Source organism: Antedon mediterranea, chromosome 6 (genome assembly GCF_964355755.1).
Source record: "Antedon mediterranea chromosome 6, ecAntMedi1.1, whole genome shotgun sequence".
In the NCBI taxonomy this organism is placed as follows: Eukaryota; Metazoa; Echinodermata; class Crinoidea; order Comatulida; family Antedonidae; genus Antedon; species Antedon mediterranea.
The window spans coordinates 6,024,476-6,045,187 of record NC_092675.1 but is presented as its reverse complement, the minus strand read 5'-3'; the positions used below and the strand labels follow the sequence as shown (position 1 = coordinate 6,045,187).

Here is a 20,712-nt window from a genome sequence, read left to right as displayed (position 1 = left end):
CTGTTTATTTAATTTAGAAGGGAGGATATCACAGTCATAGAAGAGCCAAGTTTAGGGTCAAACTACTATAAGGTCATTATACAGGTGCAATTATTTAGATTTATTTAGAGATTTATTCTTTTTTTCTATTATTTTTTAAGTTATGACACATTTTAAGCGTTAATATTTTCAAACAAAATAGACACAGGCCTATTCATTGTTAGATTTTTAGAAAACTACATACAATTTTAATCTTCCTCACTAAATGAACTTGATCATGACCCTATTACGTCATTTCCAGTTCATATTCGCCATTTTCTTAGAGAAAGACATTGCGCACGTGAGTTTTAAAAACATTTAATATATTCAAATTACGTTGTTTATAACATTATATTTATAATTACATTTGTAGGTATGAAATATGATATTACTAGTAATTGTTTGGTATGTTGGTATAAATGAATTATATGGTGAAATAGTAAACAAATATGTATTTTAAGTAGGCCTTCCGCACCCATTTGTGGTTTGTGATCGTGCATATCTCGAGCGAGCAGCAAAACTGCACGGTTCAGTAGTAAAGTAAGTCCAGAGAGCCGGCCTAAATTCGTTTACTCAGGCCTAGCGAGGGTATGGGTGTAGGGTAGATTTGATTTTGGTATTGGATTTATACCCACTGCTCTCAATTTTATTGTTTGGTGTTGCTTTTCATTAAAGTTTAGGCCTAGCTAGGGAATATAAATACAAACAAGACAATTACAATTCTAGTAATTATTCTAAGAAGCCTAGGCCTAGCCTCTAGGCCTAGTTAGGCCCTAGTTTTTCTATTTAAATTTAATCAGATATTTTTTGCAATGTCAAATGTGGGAATAAATGATGTGTGATTTGATTATGAATGATCGGGTTACACTGTATTTTGAATTGCTTGCTTTTGTCATTCATTCAGTCAGATTGATGAAAATACAATACAATAACAATAGAAAAACTAACGTAATGTAAAAATAAATACGCCATGGTTACAACACCCAAAATCAACTGCCCATCGTAAAAAAATCCGACATATGCTAATAACGCTGGGACGATCGGGCATTCGACCCTCTAAACCTAAAAGGGAATTGTGGGTAAAGATGATGATGGTAAGTAAAAGATAATAGTGTTTTAAACAAAAAATTCATTGAGAATGGAACCTACAAAATCATAAGATGCCTAGCCACAGTCCACGCAACTAAGCCAGCCAACCAGTTGAAAAAAATCGGTGTTAAATTTGTACATGAGTTTATAAAAATGTGCATGCATGACGGATTTTCAATTGACCAATCAATTACGTTTATTCTGCCGCAACCCTATACATAGCGAAACAAAATTTGCCTACTGAAGATTTTCCACCATAAAAGTAAAATTCTAAAACAAATACTAGGTCCTAGTATTTGTTTTAGAACTTTACTTTACATACACAGTAACATTAATAACATTTATTTTTGCTTTTCTTTTATTTTGATTTAGGTCTGTTTTAGTCCACAAGTCCACAAAGAATTGTTCATTTTCTAATTTTAAAGGTACAGTACAGGACAGAATTATTGCAAAAATCCCAACGCATTCAACACGTCGTCGTTGCGTTGTGTTTGCGTTGCGTTGAACGGCTTTCAACGTTTAGTTGTTTATTCAACGAAAGTCATTATCAGCATGTCAAGTAAACAATGAGTTATTTCAACGCTAGCTGCTGCAGCACTAGACTGGCCGATTGCACGCCTGAACGATCAGTAACAACAGGCAAAATACCTATCGGCAGTCACTACCAGATATTTTAATATAAATAAAATATATATGAAGCTTAGATATATTTTTAAGTATTGAACGGACAGTTACCAAATAAAACACACAGTGATATTTCCCAGTGTTTAGTGAAGGAAAACATCGAATAATAAGGTCGATGCCAAGTCTAACAGTTAACACTGTACTGTAGGCCTTCCTGGAGAAAACACGATCTCGCGTCGTAAAATCAAACAACGTGGAAATTACTGACATCAACACACGAGGCTGCCACGCCGGTTTCCTCAAGAAAAACACCACGTGTGTTATGACGTATTTAACAATCGTTAATGACGACGAAGTAATTAATTTTATTTAGGCCTACATTTTTTAGCTGTTCGAGATTCAAGAGATAAAGTTAAAATATTGTTTTCTCTATTTTGGTTTTTATTTTATAATTGTCCCATTGTTTGTTGTAATGTAATTTGAAAGAACTAAAAAATTTGACGTGTCCGACACCCATGAACCAAATCTTTATAAATCGAACAACATTACATTTTTAAGTACAACAAGCGTTTTGAATACGTTAACAATAGAGCGTGTTGAATGTGTTGAACCCGTTGACCGTTCATTGACGACGTTAAACAATTGAATTCCATAGCGTTGAACGCGTTGAAAACGTTGCACGTTTTGAAAAGCATCACACTATAACTGTTTAAAATGTTGGCTGTTCGCTCGCATATTCTCGCAACTCCCATCCATTCATACAGTTTCAGGAGGAGGCCAATATAATTATACAGTATTAAGAAACAATAGTATGTTAAAGAGAAAACGCCTAAACCTCGCCTATAATAATATATTGTCTTGCATCAGAATAAAGTGGTTCTTTATTCTGATATTTGTGGGTTACACCTAGGCGTGAATAATATGGTATGGCACAGGTTTTGATTTTAAAGAAAACGCCTAACATTGCCTATTGTCATCAGATTGGTTTTTCCTTTTTCTTGGTTATTATATTTAACGCTTTTCTCTGCATGGGTTACGTTAGGCATCACAATAATTAATTTATAATATAGTACATGATAATGATATATTTATGGATAATATTAAAACTAAACGATTTTTTCCCTTTTAATTACGCGTTATTTCATAATGAATGAACTCTTTACCTTTCGATCAGTTCGTCCCTCACGTCACGAAAAGCATGCGTGAAAAAGACGACGACCATGCTGGATCGTTATGTTCCACGGCGGCGGGTGTAGGCTACGTTGTTTTTATAAATAATCGAGAAAAATGTAGTACAGTACTGCGAAGTTTTTAGTTTGGAAATAATTAATTACGATGTGACCTAGCCTCCAAGATTCACCGCCGCCTTAACTTTGGTATTTAATACTCCAGTTAATATAGGCACACAGTAATTGAGGACATGACCACTACTTTAACTGCGATGGCAGACACGGCTCATATATTATGTTTGTTTTCTTCATTATTTGTAATACTGTATTTTATACTATTACTACTACTACTAATACACACTGGCAATCTGTAAATACCATACGAATCCGATTGTTCGTTATTTCAACGCAAACTCAACGCAACACAACACATTGTGTTGATTGAATAAACAGTTCAACGAACTCAACACTTCCAACGCCAACGGACAACGCAGTTTCAACGCGTTGTCAACACTTTAACAATGCGTTGAATGCGTTCAAAATCTGCAATAATTCTGTCCGGTACTGTATTTAACATTTTATACTGTTTTCAATTCTAATAATACTATCTAGTTAAGTTGTATTTTTTATGTTTTGTTCTATTAATACTATCTAGTTAAGTGGTATTTTTTTGTTTTATTCTAATAATACTATTTAGTTAAGTTGTATTTTTTATGTTATACTGTACTGTAGATCCTAATTCTGTAATAATAATTATTTGTTGTCATTTTCCTACAACTGATTGACTAGAGGTGGTCCAGCTATTATATTATAGATTTGACAGGAAGCTTGGATCCAAGTTTAACATTTAAAACTTTTTATATACAGAATAAGAATACAGAAATTTATTGGTCCAAAAGGAAATACGTTTCGTCAACAAGCTCTCAAACAATTAATTAAAAATATATAAAAAGTCATGAATACAAAAATACAAGATCTTATAAAAATACGAATAAACATAAAAAAGGCAAGAATATAAAAAATATATATCGTAACATATAAAATATATAAAAAAATATATATATATTAACAGTATTATATACAGATATACAGATTACATACAAATTACATTATTCAATCTATCTTTTAATAGTTGCGTTATATAAATGGCAAGAATTTGGAACAAATGACTTTCAAAGACGATCATGATCTCCTCTTAGTGGACGTAGCCTGATACCCGATCTGTTTAAAACATAGTACTTATTTAGTGGGTGTGTGTGGTCATTCATAATCATGTTAACTTTATGTAATACTCTTTTTTCATATTAGATAGTTATCTAACCTTGAATATGAATCAAGAAAAATTAAATAAGTTGAAGGCAAGTGCAGGCCAAGTAAGGATAGGAGGTAAAGGAAGTGCTAGGCGAAAGAAAAAGGTAGTACACAAAACAGCAACAACAGACGATAAAAAACTCCAAGCAACTTTAAAAAAACTACAGACTAATAATATACCAGGAATTGAAGAAGTGAGTATTTCTTGGACTGTGTGAACTTGCTATTGTTTCTGGCTTTCACACCAATCCCACCCTTTTCCACTTATATTCCAAGTTTCCTGGACTTTCTGCATTCTCACTCCTGAGGACGATCAAAACATATTGATCGAAACGTCTAGAAACTCAAAAAAGTTCTTTTCAGAAATAATATACGTGGTGTACTGCAAACTTTATATCAACATTTGATTTCGCCATCCAAACCTTTAAACAATATAGTCCTAAGAAATTAATCAATGTTAAGTGATTTTGAGCAGGTTTTGGCAATGTTCTTAGTTTTTTATTTCTGAGATTGAAATACTACTATCTCATCTATATACTGGTGATATCACACTATTATTTTTATTGCAGGTAAATATGATAAGAGATGATGGAACCTTAATTCATTTCAATAACCCAAAGGTCCAAGCTTCCTTAGCTGCAAACACATTTGCTATCACAGGACACGGAGAAATAAAAAAAATTACAGAAATGCTCCCAGGAATCCTAAGTCAACTTGTAAGAATGAAGTTTAGTATGGTGTAGATTTAGGGCCTGTTTCTGCTGCACAACACAAATTAACCGTTTATTTTAAAATGGATTAAAAATAACAAGACTGTTTCTGTTCAATTTGTGCTCAGAAATAACCGGTTAAATCAATGGGTGGTCGTTAGAATTACCCAAAATGCAATTGGTCCTGGCGGTTAATTCAAACGTTACTGCCATGTAGTTGACTCGGGGTCAGCAGCTGTCAATCAAATTTCCGAAATTTCATGTTGCAGCCAAAAATTGCCCAGCAATAAACGGTTAAAGTTTTTATGCCGCAGAAACCTGCCCTACTTAAAATACAGTACTGAAATGCTTATTATAATGTTTACCTAATCAGGGATGTACCCATGCTAAACCCTACCGGCCACAAATTAAAAAATATTGTTTACCCAACACCGTTGGGCTAGCCTACTATGTCTGGTTTTCCAGAAATTCTGGTATTCTGAACAAGTTTTTATTGTTAAGAAAAGAATTTGGGACCCCTTTGTCTGTAAGGAAAGTCTCATTTTGAGAGAGGTACCAAATTTCAGATAGTCTGGTATTAAGAGGATTGACTGCATTAAGTTTTTTACTTATTTGACCTCCTTTCACACTTCTCTAATTAGCAAGTACAAGTATCTTATTTTTAATTAATTTTATTAGGCATTTATTATTTCTTTGATACTTGCTTACTAAATTTGTACTCTTTGTATTTGAAGTGTGAAGAATTAAATAAAAGAAAGAATATTATATACCAGGCACAAAAGTTTAAAATAGCAATAACCTGAATTGGTTAACACTGCTGCAAATCATTAGATTATAGGTTAGATCAACTTTTAGGCATTTCTCGTTGTTATTTTTATGTGTTTTTATATTTATATCTATATTATCATCGTGTAATTGGGGATGTGAAAGAATAAAATACCAAAAAAAAAATACATATAAAAAATATTATATTATATTATTTGTTGCGTGTTACATTTAGGGAGTTGATAGTACTGCCACATTGAAAAGCTTGGCTGAGAGCATTCCAGGCATGCAAGATGTTGCACCTTTGGCACCAAAACCTGATGAAATTGATGAAGATGATGAGGACGTTCCAGGTAAGATGTTAACAAATGTGTGAAAAAATGTCTTATATACAGTCTAATTATACACTTGTCAATTGTATGACCCACTATACGACCCCCAGGAGAGGTGCGTCATTTACAAATAATTAGTGTCTCAGGGGTGCAATGAACAATAGTGTGTCTGTCACTTTACCACCCACCATATCATAAACAACATGGTCAGAGTTCGTCAAAATGGGTGCGTCATGGTCACCTAAAGGTAAGTCACATTTTTGACACACAGGTGCGTCATGGTAATCATAAGGTATGGGCACATCGAACAAATGACTGACAAACCTCTCTTGGGGTCGCATAGTGGCTCATACAATTGACAAGTGCATTAGCCTTGCCTTCATTTAAATATATAATTAGTATTGAGCGGTGTATTGTCTACAGGCTAGCTGGATGTCTTCTGTTGTGGCTAGTCGAATATTAAGTTTTGTTCACTCTAGGATGCAACACAAGAGTGAGTGAGTGGCCGAGCGGTTAAGACAGTGGAACCGTAATTACGTAGCCATAACATCGGCAGGGGTTCGAGGCTCACTCACTCCATGGTTCTGATGGTAGAACGAGTCTTCTCGGATAAGGACTATAAACCGTAGGTCCAGTGTACACAAAAAGAACCTAGTACATCTTTCGAGATGAGTAGGGGGTTACCCCGGTGTATTAGTACATCACAGCCACTGATCACCAACTGGGCCCTCTGGGATACAAGTCTTTGACTGAAGAGGTTACCCAGTATAAATATATATTTCAAGGACGTTAGTATGCCGCAAGTAATCTGACCAATTGTGATGTGTTGGAACATTCCAACTGTTACTTGGAATTGCATCTAAGTGGGAACCAAGCTTTAAAAAATGAACAGCACAAGATTAAAAGTTACAGCTAGTAACATTTGTTTGCTTGTCCAAACATGGAAAGGACTTGACCAAAGAGGTATTTTGCCTCTTTGGTCAAGTCTTTTCCATATTTTGTTGATGACTGAATTCTGCACGGATTGATTTGATCCGTGAGAAAACACCACTTCATTCAATGAAATCTAATATTAAACATTTATTTTACAGATTTGGTTGAAAATTTTGATGCGCCTTCTAAAGAAGAGGATTAGGCTTCATTTGTAGATTAAATGCAAACGCATTCCCGCCAAACACGCATACTCGTCTCCAAATGTATTGCCATAATAACTAATGGTGCTGTGGGGGCTGATCTTATAACCTAATTGTTAAGCTTCTAAGCAAGGAAACTAGAGGCAAATTAATTTAAAACATATTCTAAAGCAGCTCAAATAATAATATTATGTAAGATTCTGTGCAAGGTATCAATGCCTGTCTGTCACTGTGGGACAGTTTTATTGCTTATATTGTGTTCCTTCAACCGAAGAAAATTATACTGTATATTAAATTCCATTAAAAAAAATCTTACACTATATTGTTTTGTATTAAGGGTAATGTGAACACTTTTGTTACTTTTTAATATTAAACTAATTAATATTAAACATGATTCCAATTTTTTTTGTATACTCCCAAGTATTAAACGATGCAATATGTTTAGCATCTTCAGTGTACAGATGAAACAAAACCATGTTGCATTTTTAGATTCCTTAGAAATTAGCGTGTGAAAAAAAAATTGATTTTTAAACAAGGAACAAAATAGGATAATGCACTCGAGCGAGTTCTTGTTCAAATATTATTGATACTCATTTTGTTTATTGCATGTATGAATCTAGTTTAAAATGAGATATACATGCTCTCTTACAAATTGTTTCATATGAAATACAGCAAGTTAAACTTGATTTGAATGTGTGACTGTATAGAACAGTTTCAACCGGCATAGACAATTTAAAAAAGTGTTGGGCATTATTAATCATTTAAATTTGAGTATTCGATTGGGACTTTAGGTCTGAACAGGAAAGCTGTTACATGTTGTTTGTATTCGAGTGGTAACGCAAAATTGTTTGTTCGGTTTGTACGTAGTGTTCAAAATACTCAACTAAATACACAATGGATCTTCTCAATCGAATACAGCAAATGTATTGAAGATGGAACATCTGTAGTCAGGCTTAAGGTCTGTCCACACTAATGATGTTTAACTAATTTAATAAACTATGCCTGGTTGCATAATCATTGTTTCGAGGTGGAAACCCAAATGATTGGTTAACATAGTAGTTTAACAGTTGTGGTATTTTGTACGAGAGAATAAAAAAAAATGATCTGTGGAATAATTGTGCAAGTGTATTTATTGGAGATCAGACAAAGGTTTTTGTTGCCATCAAATTTGTAGTTTTGATCTTATTTTGTGTACATCTGCCTTTCTGCAGTGTAGTAGGTGCTGTTATGGGCGTCAGAATTGTATAGAAAACTGTCTGTTTTCTAGACACTCTTTTGTGACATCCCACGATCAGTTGATTTGTATTGACGCCGATGATGTACTATGGACTTGGTCATCAGTTGAATAGTAATACTGCATTTTTAACTTTACATGTTGACTTGAGACTAAATAAATATACGCCAAGACATGTTGACACTGCCATTTATCTTTTTGACGTCAATCCTGGTCTAATAAATCTTCTGTCTCGTATTTCAAATTTTCAAGATGTTCTGCAATTTCTTCTAACAGTTTGTTCAACCTGTAGTATAACAATTTAACAAATATATTTGAAAAAAAATTATTCAAAAGTAACTTATTTATTTCATTTATTGTATGTACAAATTTTTTCAATGATAAGATAAGATAACTTTTATTGATCCTCAAAAAGGAAATTCATTGCTTGTCATAATAACAAAGAAAACACAATAAAACAAATATAGCATAAAACCATTCATATAAAAACATCTAAAAAAATACAAGATAATATTATCTTCTTAACTTCCTGTTGTACTGGATGATACCGGAGGGAATAAAGGATATGAATATAAATGAAAGGAAGACCAAAAATAACAGCTTGTACATAGGCCTAGGTCAAATAAACTAAATTAAATAAATATATAATACAATATTTTATAGAGAAAGAGTAAGAACAAACTAGTTTAAATACACCCAACAGGCTTACCGCTGTTTAATAAATATCATTAACTCTCGAACATTTTCATCATTTGGAATGTCCTGCATGTTCTGCTTAGCCAGTTGCAATTCAGCAATCTGAATTGAAGAAATCAATTAAAGAATGTTAATTTACCGGGTAAAAACAACTTTTGATAGCTAATAGGTTAGGGAGGGGGTTCGTATGATATGATATGTGAAAGGTGGTGGGGCATGGACAACTTTTGATAGCTAATAGGTTAGGGAGGGGGTTCGTATGATATGATATGTGAAAGGTGGTGGGGCATGGACAACTTTTGATAGCTAATAGGTTAGGGAGGGGGTTCGTATGATATGATATGTGAAAGGTTGTGGGGCATGGACAACTTTTGATAGCTAATAGGTTAGGGAGGGGGTTCGTATGATATGATTTGTGAAAGGTGGTGGGGCATGGACAACTTTTGATAGCTAATAGGTTAGGGAGGGGGTTCGTATGATATGATATGTGAAAGGTGGTGGGGCATGGACAACTTTTGATAGCTAATAGGTTAGGGAGGGGGTTCGTATGATATGATTTGTGAAAGGTGGTGGGGCATGGACAACTTTTGATAGCTAATAGGTTAGGGAGGGGGTTCGTATGATATGATATGTGAAAGGTGGTGGGGCATGGACAACTTTTGATAGCTAATAGGTTAGGGAGGGGGTTCGTATGATATGATATGTGAAAGGTGGTGGGGAAACTTTTTTGAGGAGATACTGTAGGAACAATAGTTGACAGTTTTTAAGCACTGTCTACACTATCAAACTTTATGTGATAAAAAAATGTGATGTGCCCATATATGGACATGTCATGTTATATCACTACCATATTTGAGCATATCACTACCATATATGGGCACTTTAATAGTAGAAAATAGAAAAACTTCTTTTGGAAAACTTTCATTACCAATTCAAGATGTTGTTTTTCCATCGTCTGTACTTGAGTCAAGCAATCAGCTACTGCGATCTTTTCATGTTTGTCGCGAAACAACTTTTCTATTAAAATGATACGCTGGGAAATACGATTGAAATCTTCTGTTATACTATGCACTTTTTGTTTGTAACTTTGAAAATCATAGTCTGGTGCTGTACTGAGGTATGCTGTATGTGCACTAGAAAATGAAAATATATTATTCATTTTTGAAGTCGTATAAAAAGAATACGAGATGCTAAAAAATTACTTTTCATGGATTTTAAACAGTTTTACATGACAGGCTAAAATGTTTAGTAAAATGTAAATAATTTCTTCATTGGTTATCCGCAAGATATTGCAGATAACCCTTGTGATTGTCAGGATCTTTTTTTTTTTAACATTTGTTATTCTTATTTTTTACTGCCATTTTTGTCCATAGCGTTTCTCTAAAACTTGTAAACAGAATATTTTGCAACTTTTTCAAAATATATAATACAATATAATACAAACTTTGTTTATGACATCAGAGCCACGCAGAATAAGTCATGCACGGTTTTATGAAATTCTATATTGATTATAAATAAAAGACATTATTCAATTAAACCCGACTTATAGGCCAGCTACTTCATTATGGAGCAATTTTCTATGAAATAAAAAAATTATGTTCAATAAATATTAGCTTTTTTTAAACATACTTATCTAGCATTTTAAAAGCTGTCACTCTTTGCTCTTGTAATGTATAAAATTCATGAAGAAGTTGTTTGGGTTCCGAGTCCGTTGGTTCAGGGTCATTTTGCTCCGACTTCTGAAATATATTATATTATTGTTTTATAATATTATAATGTTTAGTGAATTAGTGACTGGGTTTCCTTGAAAGTTTGTTTTTTGTTTGCATGAAAGAAATGATTTCACAGACTCTCTCCCCCAAGATTCCAGGCATAGAGTTAAGTTAGATATTATTATCTAGGGCATGCAATTATAATTGTTTTATTAATTTTAAAGAGGCATGTATACTTCTATAAATCGCCTACTCACTGTATGTTGCTAGCTGCCATAATAATAATATATAATATTAATACACCTACACCATTCATGGAGGTAACATTTGTTACTTCCATGCATGGGCCATGCCTACACTATAACTTAAAAATAATAATGACTACAGTAATGACGTTATTATATCAAACCATTTCATTTGTAGATATTCTTAAGCCTGAATGTTAATGCCGAATGCAATAAAATAAGGAATTTCAAAATAGGTAATCTTTTACAGCATTTTCTACCAAGTTTTTCCAAAGATTTATCTTTCATCCAGAATGTAAACCCGATTGAATAATACCAACTGACCGATGGCGCTGTCGTAGGGGATTTCCCTACGTCACTGCCGACCTGTTACATCATTGTTGACCTCTCACTTTCCAAAAAATCCATCCATGAGGTTTAAATTTTTTATGCGTGAACGTATACACAATGGCAGCCTCAAATCATGGAAAAGCTCATGAACTCGCCCAAGATTTAGATGCTAAAATAGATGCTTTTATGGATACTTTACCTAGAAAACCATACACTGATGGGCTAACTGAAGAAAATTGGAGAGAGGTATTAATTTTTATGTTGAAAATTGTGATGAATCATTATCAGGCTAGCCTTAACCTACTAGGCCCTACTACTACTACTACTCTAGCTAGGCCTAGCTAGCTAGGGCCATGCCTATTATAGCCCTCTCATAGATAGTACCACTGTACTACTACAGTACTACTACTAGTACGTAGCCTGTCTTGAATGAAAGTGGCCTGTCTGACTAGCCTAACTAAGTTGTATACCAGTACCACCAAACAAAAAGACAACTTGGTAGTGTACTGAGTCTGTGGTAATTTAGGCGCTAGTTCCGTTTCGCACCTGTTTTTATTTCGACTTCCTTTTGACTCCAAATTGTTAAGCAACTTATTGTGAATACCACACCTTAAAATTGGGCCTCATAAGTACTTTTATGAAGAAGAATCACATAAAAAGTAACTAATAAATCCTTAAATTGATGATTTTACAGACATGTTTCTCGCATACCGTTCGCGAATTTAGCATACTCGAAGTTCAATATTTTTGTTTCTATGGAGCGCCAAAAGAGCAACAACAATAGATGGTTAAAAACTCAGTGGAATGCGTCTTCTTTTAATGCATTTATTATTGAAATACACGTTTAATTTTAATATATTTTGTCAATAAAAATGCTGTAACATTTTACTGCTAATAATTTGCTGTTTTCAAATAGCAACCAACCCTAGCCTAGACCTAAGAGTAAGACTAATAAGAGGAATATTATTTAGATCAGGTATACCCCTACAGTACATGTAATATGATGATGAATTTGTCGATTTTCATTCCTAAAAGTTTCTGCAAAAACCATGTACAGTATCAACAGTAATATTTTTGTTGCATTGACATTGACAAAATATGATAAAATTGAACGTAATTTTCACCAATAAATGCATTAAATATACGCAATTTATTGAGTTTTTAGCCCTCTATTATGATTGCTCTTTTGGCGCTCCATAGAAACAACAACATTGAACATGGAGTATGCGAAATTCACGAACCGATGTGCGAAAAACACGTCTGTAAATTCATCAATTTAAAGGATTTATTTTTTACTTTTTGTGTGATCTCCTTCGTAAAAATATTTTTGAGGCCTAATTCTAAGGTGTGGTACTCACGATAAAGTTACTTAACCAATTTTGAGTCGAAATAAACGACAGGTGCGAAACGGAACTAGCGCCGTAATTTACCTCTATTCCTATTCGATTCCCCCTGTGTGTGCCTAACTAGGCCTAAATAATAATAAATACTAGGCCTAGTAATTATTTTACTTTTTTTTATATTATTAATCTTTTTTTTTTCTCTTTTGTGGGGCCAACCCACTTTTATTTCATTCTTCATATTACACATTGTACTTGTAGGTAAGGTATATATAGAAAAATGTTTTAAATATATACTGTATATATAAATAAAAATTAAAATAATAATAAAACAATTAAAAATTAATACATGTAATTTTAAGAAATACAAGTTAATAATTTTCTTTTTACGTTACCCCATTTCTTTTTTGCCTTGTTTATGTTACAAGCATATTGATTCTGTATAAGATTTTTTAGCTCAAATCGGAACAAGTTCCAGACGACTTTTGATCTAATTTTTGAAGGCTTTTCTAATGATTTAATAAAATTTGTTTTATAAATACAAAAAGTAAACAATGATAATAATTCATTGACATTTTCACTTTTTGTTCCAATGTCTAGCCAATCATGTACGGTTTCTTCAAGTGTATAGCATTTTATAATCATTTTGTTGAATTTTTTCCATACTTTTTGGATACTTTTACATTTCAAAAGCATGTGCTTGTCTGTCTCAATTTCGTTTTGGCAGTGTTCGCACATTTCTTCAGGAGATATTTTCCATATCTTCATTCGTTGTTTACATGCCAGAATCTGATGTAGCAGTTTAAAATTAAATTGTGCTACTTTTGTTACATGTTTCATGCTATATACTTTTTTTAACCATATTTCATTCCACTTAAAGTTCACATTTCTAAATTCTGTTTCCCATTTCGATTGACAAAATGGAGTAATAGATATATTGTTGATAATGTGTTTATAATAAAATGAATTTTGATACTTTTTACAATATATTGTTTGTATTTCTTGTTTGTCTCTCTCTTTTTCATTGTTTATAAATAAATAAATATTACTAATCTACAAAAAAAGTTATCTGCTAAAATCTGATTAAATTTGTATAAAAATATAAATTAACAAGAAATATTTCTTACAAAAAATGCCGCTCGACATTTAAAAATTAATCATTGTTCATCATTAATAAAAAGATTTTCTTTTTTTAATCGCAAGGAGTACATACAAATCACAGATAGTTCTTTAATTATGAATCACATGCCCATTTTTTCACTGGTTAATTGTATACACAGCATTTGACAGAAGACATGTGTACCTTTCCAACAATGTATTATTTGCCAAAAAATTTTAATCTACTAATTCCAAAATGGTAAATTTTGAATTTTATTGTGCTGAAGCCTGTTTGTCTGTGACCTCAACCTGAACTATAGGCATGCAACTGAATACCCTCTAGCGACAACATGACCTCTCAAGTGAAAATTCTTCCACAATCTGTTGATTCGCGTCAGCCAATCAAAGGTTAAGAATCCGAAATCGACTCTCCCCCCCCCCCAGGACGTTTGTTGGGTCCAGCAGCTGGGAACTATAAATTATAGTTGAGTTTCCATTTTAGCAAAACTGTCGGCCTTAGATACTAAAGCTACCACTAAGAAACAGCTTATTAATGAATATGTGCTCATGGGACATAGCTGGCTAGAGCAGCGGCGCGAAAACTGATGTTGATGGGGCCTTTCAAAAATAATTTATCTAAATTTATTTTTAATAATTTATGAAAAACAGTAAGAGTACATACTGGTGGTTTATAGTATTTATGTAGCAATGAAAAATTATTATTCATTCATTGATTTTAACCAATATTCTTTTTAAAATAGGAAATAGAAAAAATTCCTGCATTTATGACAAAAACTGATGATGGTGCAACATCTACAGCAATAGAAGCATTACAAGCGTTAAAATATGACGAAGGAACACCTGAAGGTACTAAAATGTGATATACACCATCCCTACTAAGCCCACACCCCTACTATTACTAACTCCACACCACTACTAACCCCACACCCTACTTTTACTGACCCCACGCACTACTTTTACTAACCCCACGCACTACTTTTACTAACCCCACACTCCTACTGTTATTAACCCCACTCCCCTACTATTACTAACCCCACGCCCTACTTTTACTAACTCCACACCACTACTAACCCCACACCCTACTTTTACTAACCCCACGCCCTACTTTTACTAACCCAACGCTCCTGCTAACCCCACACTCCTACTATTACTAACCCCACACTCCTACTATTACTATCCCCACTCCCCTACTGTTATAAACCCCACTCCCCTACTATTACTAACCCCATTCCCTACTAACCCCACGCCCCTACTTTTACTAACCCGACACCCCTACTATTACTAACCCCATTCCCTACTAACCCCATGCCCTACTATTACTAACCCCATTCCCTACTAACCCCACCCCCCTACTTTTACTAACCCGACACCCCACCCCATTTGACATTTCCTCATTTCAAGTCATACAAGTCTGTCTGAACAGTCTAGACTGTCTGTCTACATCGATTCATTTTTAATAGAATTGATTTTAGAATACATTTTTCTCCTCCAGAAACTGCTTTAAGCTACAAAGATGATGGCAATGATTGTTTTAAGAAGAAGAAATTCAAAATGGCCAGCAAAGCCTACAGTGAGGGTCTGAAGCAGAATGCAAAGGATGATAAACTTAATGCTATTTTATATACAAATAAGGCTGCTGCTGAATACCACTTAGGTACTTTTAAAATCACAGAAATCTTTAATAATATCTTTTTTTATGATATTTAGGACATGTCGTTTCATGTAGTTTTGGGTGGATAAAAGCAAGGAGTTATAAAAAATTATTTTACAACTCCCTGGATAAAAGTAGCATTGAAAATAATTGCCAACACTAGCACATAATTTCAAAACTTAGTACAATGAGACCCTAACAGCTCATTTCTTTTACATAATTAATTACACAAATTACTAGGGAGGTTAAAGGTGGTTTGCAGACAAACTGGCCACTCTACAAAATAATGCCAAGGCTTAGTACAATGAGCCCCTTACAGCTTATTCCCCCAAGTTCAGAATGAATACAGGACTCACATTTACGCGTACCTTTCTTTTACATGAATAATATGATGATTAATAGTTTTATTGTATTATTTCAAGGTAATTTTCGTTCTTCGCTAAATGATGCTGTGAAAGCTCTAGAGTTAAATCCTGATCATAATAAAGCTCTTCTTCGTTGTATTCAGTGTTGCATGAAGTTAGAACTTTACTCAGCTGCCGTGCAATGGTGTGATCGAGGTTTAAAGGTATTCAAACAATTCTAATGTTTACACGTAATTTTACAGAAATGTAGACATTTTCAAAGCAGATTTTGCACAAAGGGTGGATTGTTCAGTCATTAGTACTAAGTTCTCTGATTTTAATTTCTTGGGACATTGTTTAGTATACAAAAAATGCACAAGTCAGAGTGTGTTAGTGGAGATGTGGCGCAGTCTAGGGTATTAACAATGTTCCGACATGCACGACATTGTGAATACCCAAGAGTGCGCACAATCATACGAATTTAGACTTGTGCATTATTTGTATACTATAACTGTTTGATTTTTGTTGTTGTTTTTTAAGGAAAAACCCACAGACGTTACTCTACAGGAGTATCGATTAAAAGCAGATAAAGCACATGTAAGTAAATGTTTATCAAACCGTACTTTATCATTTTATTATTGTTGAAGCTCTGTCTACATTATCAAACTTGTTTGACAAAAGAAGTGTGCCCAAATATGGTAGTGATATGATGTCATCGTGTTCATATAATGGGCGCATTCAATTTTACTAAACTCTTTTATTGTTAAAAAATGACATGTGCATGGTAAATAAACACTAGTACAGTCAGGTTTGCAGTAGCAACAGGAAGTACAGTATTATATCAAAACAAACAAAACGCCCAGACATTCTCAACCCCAATTTACTTCCTTTTTAGAAACACATCATGTACCGCAAACCAAATTTTTATTATGCCTCAATACATTTTATTCTTATAGATAAGCCAACTATTGGATGTAATGGTCCCCCTGGGATATATGGCCTTCCCTGGGTATATAGTCCCCCGGGTCATATTTTCCCCTGGGTATAGGGTCCCTAGGGTATATGGTCTCTAGGGTATATGATCCCTCTGGGGTGTATTATCCCTCTGAGGTACTTATAGGGCCTATGCTCCCTCTGAGGTATATGCTCCCTCTGGGGTGTATGATCCCTCTGAGGTACTTATAGGGCCGATTCTCCTTCTGAGGTATATGATCCCTCTGGGGTGTATGATCCCTCTGAGGTACTTATAGGGCCTATTCTCCTTCTGAGGTATATGCTCCCTCTGGGGTGTATGATCCCTCTGAGGTACTTATAGGGCCTATGCACCCTCTGAGGTATATGATCCCTCTGGGGTATATGATCCCTCTGAGGTACTTATAGGGCCTATTCTCCTTCTGAGGTATATGATCCCTCTGGGGTGTATGATCCCTCTGAGGTACTTATAGGGCCTATTCTCCTTCTGAGGTATATGATCCCTCTGGGGTGTATGATCCCTCTGAGGTACTTATAGGGCCTATTCTCCTTCTGAGGTATATGATCCCTCTGGGGTATATGATCCCTCTGAGGTACTTATAGGGCCTATGCACCCTCTGAGGTATATGATCCCTCTGGGGTATATGATCCCTCTGAGGTACTTATAGGGCCTATGCACCCTCTGAGGTATATGCTCTGCTCCCTCTGAGGTATATACCCTCCCCCTGAGTTTTTTAATAAAACAATATTTTGTTAACCCATTCCTACATATATGCAATAACAATTTGTTTATAAAATTGTAGAAAATCTTTGAAAAAGAAAGAAGGAAAAGAATGATACAAGAAAAGAAAGAAAGAGCACAAAAACAAAGACTTCTGGAAGCTATAAAGGTATGATATTTATAAAATTCATTTCCTTAAAAACAAGACAGAAAGAACAATATTAAAAGCACAGTATATAATATTGATGATTTGCATACAAAGGCTTGTGGCAATATTATGCAGAAACTTGGTCATTCTTTTTACTTGTTGAAATACAAATTACAGAATTATGTTTTGCAAATTCAAAAATAAAAGCCTCACTCCATCATTTAAAAAATAAGTTCATGCTAAGCTAATAATTTAAATTTAATATCTGCTATTTTATTATGATTTTGATGAAGAATTATCCTACTGTCTAAAATACATATTTTGTATTGTTTACATAAATAAAAATGTGATTATTATGTAGGACCCCTCAGGATGTAAATTAGAGGGCTATCCCTGGTACCATAATACATTTTTTTCCTTTGTTCTGTGTTTGTTTTCTTTATGTATGGTAACGAAATAAATAAAAACAGAACAATTAAATTAAATCAAAATCAATTTTTAAAAATTACTTCCTGAAATAATAATAGAAAAGGAATATCAAGTTACAAAACGATGAAGATGAAGATAATGAGTTATTATCCGAAGAAGATAGAATGTACGCAACGCTTCAAGGAAGTGATAACATAGTATCTTTAGATGAAGAGGGTGCTCTTATATGGCCTGTCAGGTTCATGTATCCCGAACACGCAACTACAGAACTTATTGAAGCGTTTAATGAAAATGCAAGGTAAGTGTTGTGATGTTGGTACGATACTGTTGAATGCATGAATCTTTTTAGAGCCATTTTTTAATTTAACTTTTCAAATCAAAACTCTATATTTTATACACATTAGACTGTAACCACCTGTGTTTTGTTTGGTGTGTGCCCCTATGTGTGTAAACTCCAAAGTTTTGCTTGGCGATCTGATAATGTTATTTAATTTTTATATCTTGTGGCTTTCTTCATCATCATACAGTTTACAAGATCATCTAGAGGTAATGTTTGGTGAAGATGAATTTATTGAGTGGGACACTGAAAAGAAATATGACCTCAATCGCTTACAGGTAACTATAATAAATTACCATCAGTTTGCTTTCGGTAACATATAGAAACATGGATTTCAAAAAGATTTTTGTTTTACAGTAGTGCTTCAGCATATGCTGACGGATAAGCTTGTTCTTTCTAATTCTGTTTCTAATTCATCTGTGACAGTAACCTTTCTTTTCATGCATTAGAGTTTTAGAATTATCAGCAGCTTTGGTTGTAGCAATGCTTTTATAACATATGGCAGCCTACATAATTTTACATATTTGAATAGAAATTATATTAATATAAAAATGTTATATCACAAATTTTACATATATTACCTCATTGATTTAATATCTTTTTTGATCTTTTTTATAGGTTTATTTTGAGGATCATAATAGCCAACTTCTGATTAAGGTGAATGCACACAACACTTTGAAAACTATTTTGTCAGATTCACGGTAAGACATTTTGTCTGTGTTTTTGATTGTTATGTTTGCATTCGTATTCAATTAATGCTATTACTTATTTCACTGTGAAAGCCCATTTCCTGATTGGTCTGTTGCTTATTGCCATAAATAGGATAGGGAGGTTTCGCAATGCTATGAATACGATAACAAAAACGGATACGTCATACAATTGTGAAACTCTTGAGCTGATTCCCATTCTCATATTCCCAAAGTTATCCTATTTGTAGCGTTGCGAAACATGTCTATTCTCTTCTCTCCTAGTCTGTTGTGGTGTATTGTTAAAAATTTTCAGATCTTTTCATGAATACATGTTGTTCCTCTCTGATATCGCCAACAAAACACATATTATACAAAATGTAAGGGACTTTCACATCGCCTAGCAAGACTTCAGAGTTTACACACACCACAAACACACATCACACAAACCTTGGGTAAAGACTCCCCGGTGTGTGTAAACCTCTGAAGTTGTGAAAGTGCTGAATCGATAGATCACTAAAAAACCTTAATCTTGCTTGCAGGATATAATAATGATTTATTATTCTACCTATTGATATGGTTTTGAAATTTAAGACATGGAGTCCATATGCTAATATCTATAATTCCTTTTCTCTAATAATCTTTTTATTTCCCCCTGTATAGATACCGAATACTTGCAGGTACTCCGGCTTTTATAGTCCTGGTTGGTGGATCTGATTATGAGAGAAAACTTCTTCAAAAACACAATAAAAGAACATGAGAAACCACCACTATAGTAAAAAGAAAATGATAAAACGTTTAAAAAACTAATGAAAACAAATACTTCTATATACTATCTGTCATTATATTCTTTCAGCATTATCTGTTAGTACTTGTCTGTGAAACTAACTAAAGCTGATTTTCCACTAGACGAATTTGTTCTCGCATGCGTATTCGAGTTTCTGTCTGTCATACTTCCTTCTGCGACGAATTCTAGTTCCTTTTCGCTGCAGCGCAATTTACTAGTTCGAATTGTTTCTACTTTTTACGAAAAGCAAAATATTGCTCAACCAAAAAACAAGCCCGTAGCGAGAGGTTAAAAACAGACAAGGCAAAGATGCTTTAGTTATTATTTATAATATAAAGCAATGACGATCTCTGCTGGGGAATTGAGGTTGGTTGTGAAAATTGAAAATATCAGACGAGGCGAGCGCTCATCTGCCTCATGCTGGCTACGGCCCAGAAAAATACATACAACTAACTTTCCTGAAAAAAAAAATTAAACTTTAAACAAAATGATAAGATCCCAAAATGCATGCCAAGTAGACGAAATAAATAAAGGGGAATTTTGCAACAAAAGAAATTCTCCCTATTATTTTCACATAAAATATACCATTAACTTTTAAGTAGCAAAATAAATACAGTCCAACCACCTTTCCTACAAATACACTATTTAAATTGTATTGTGAAAGCTAGGCATGTTGTTGGTTTGTCAGTTTCAGAAGAGTTAACTGTAATATTTTTTGAACAGGAATATAAAAAGAAGGAATTATAAAAGAAGGCCTGCTTGAATTTGTTGTGTCATATTTTTTTAGTACATACACAGTATACACTATCT

The 20,712-nt window shown here is 33.8% G+C and overlaps 3 protein-coding genes across 5 annotated transcripts; 2 read left to right on the top strand and 1 right to left on the bottom strand.

The window, feature by feature from the left end:
* The first annotated feature begins 285 nt into the window (after positions 1–285).
* On the top strand, positions 286–8,266 carry LOC140051263 (transcription factor BTF3 homolog 4-like). Of its 3 annotated transcripts, XM_072096415.1 has the most exons (6): positions 286–319; positions 1,480–1,532; positions 4,209–4,405; positions 4,781–4,927; positions 5,922–6,039; positions 7,110–8,266. In XM_072096415.1, the coding sequence occupies exons 3-6, from the start codon at positions 4,229–4,231 to the stop codon at positions 7,151–7,153; spliced, it is 486 nt and encodes a 161-aa protein (XP_071952516.1). In that variant the 5' UTR covers positions 286–319; positions 1,480–1,532; positions 4,209–4,228; the 3' UTR covers positions 7,154–8,266. The 3 variants fall into 3 exon arrangements, with proteins under 3 accessions (XP_071952516.1, XP_071952518.1, XP_071952517.1); XM_072096417.1 differs by lacking the exon at positions 1,480–1,532 and having other exon boundaries at positions 4,213–4,405; XM_072096416.1 differs by lacking the exon at positions 1,480–1,532 and having other exon boundaries at positions 292–319.
* A 91-nt stretch (positions 8,267–8,357) lies between these two features.
* On the bottom strand, positions 8,358–11,319 carry LOC140051893 (required for excision 1-B domain-containing protein-like; the record flags this gene model as incomplete). Its single annotated transcript, XM_072097233.1, has 5 exons — positions 8,358–8,671; positions 9,095–9,183; positions 10,010–10,214; positions 10,711–10,820; positions 11,299–11,319. Coding segments are annotated over 5 exons (507 nt in total), but the record flags the coding sequence as incomplete, so codon positions are not given.
* A 139-nt stretch (positions 11,320–11,458) lies between these two features.
* Positions 11,459–20,390, top strand: LOC140051205 (tetratricopeptide repeat protein 4-like). The gene is made up of 10 exons (XM_072096342.1): positions 11,459–11,614; positions 14,568–14,673; positions 15,320–15,481; positions 15,901–16,046; positions 16,363–16,419; positions 17,598–17,684; positions 18,191–18,390; positions 18,620–18,707; positions 19,048–19,130; positions 19,779–20,390. Exons 1-10 carry the CDS (start codon positions 11,486–11,488, stop codon positions 19,873–19,875), a joined length of 1,155 nt encoding a protein of 384 aa, XP_071952443.1. The 5' UTR covers positions 11,459–11,485; the 3' UTR covers positions 19,876–20,390.
* Positions 20,391–20,712: the final 322 nt, after the last annotated feature.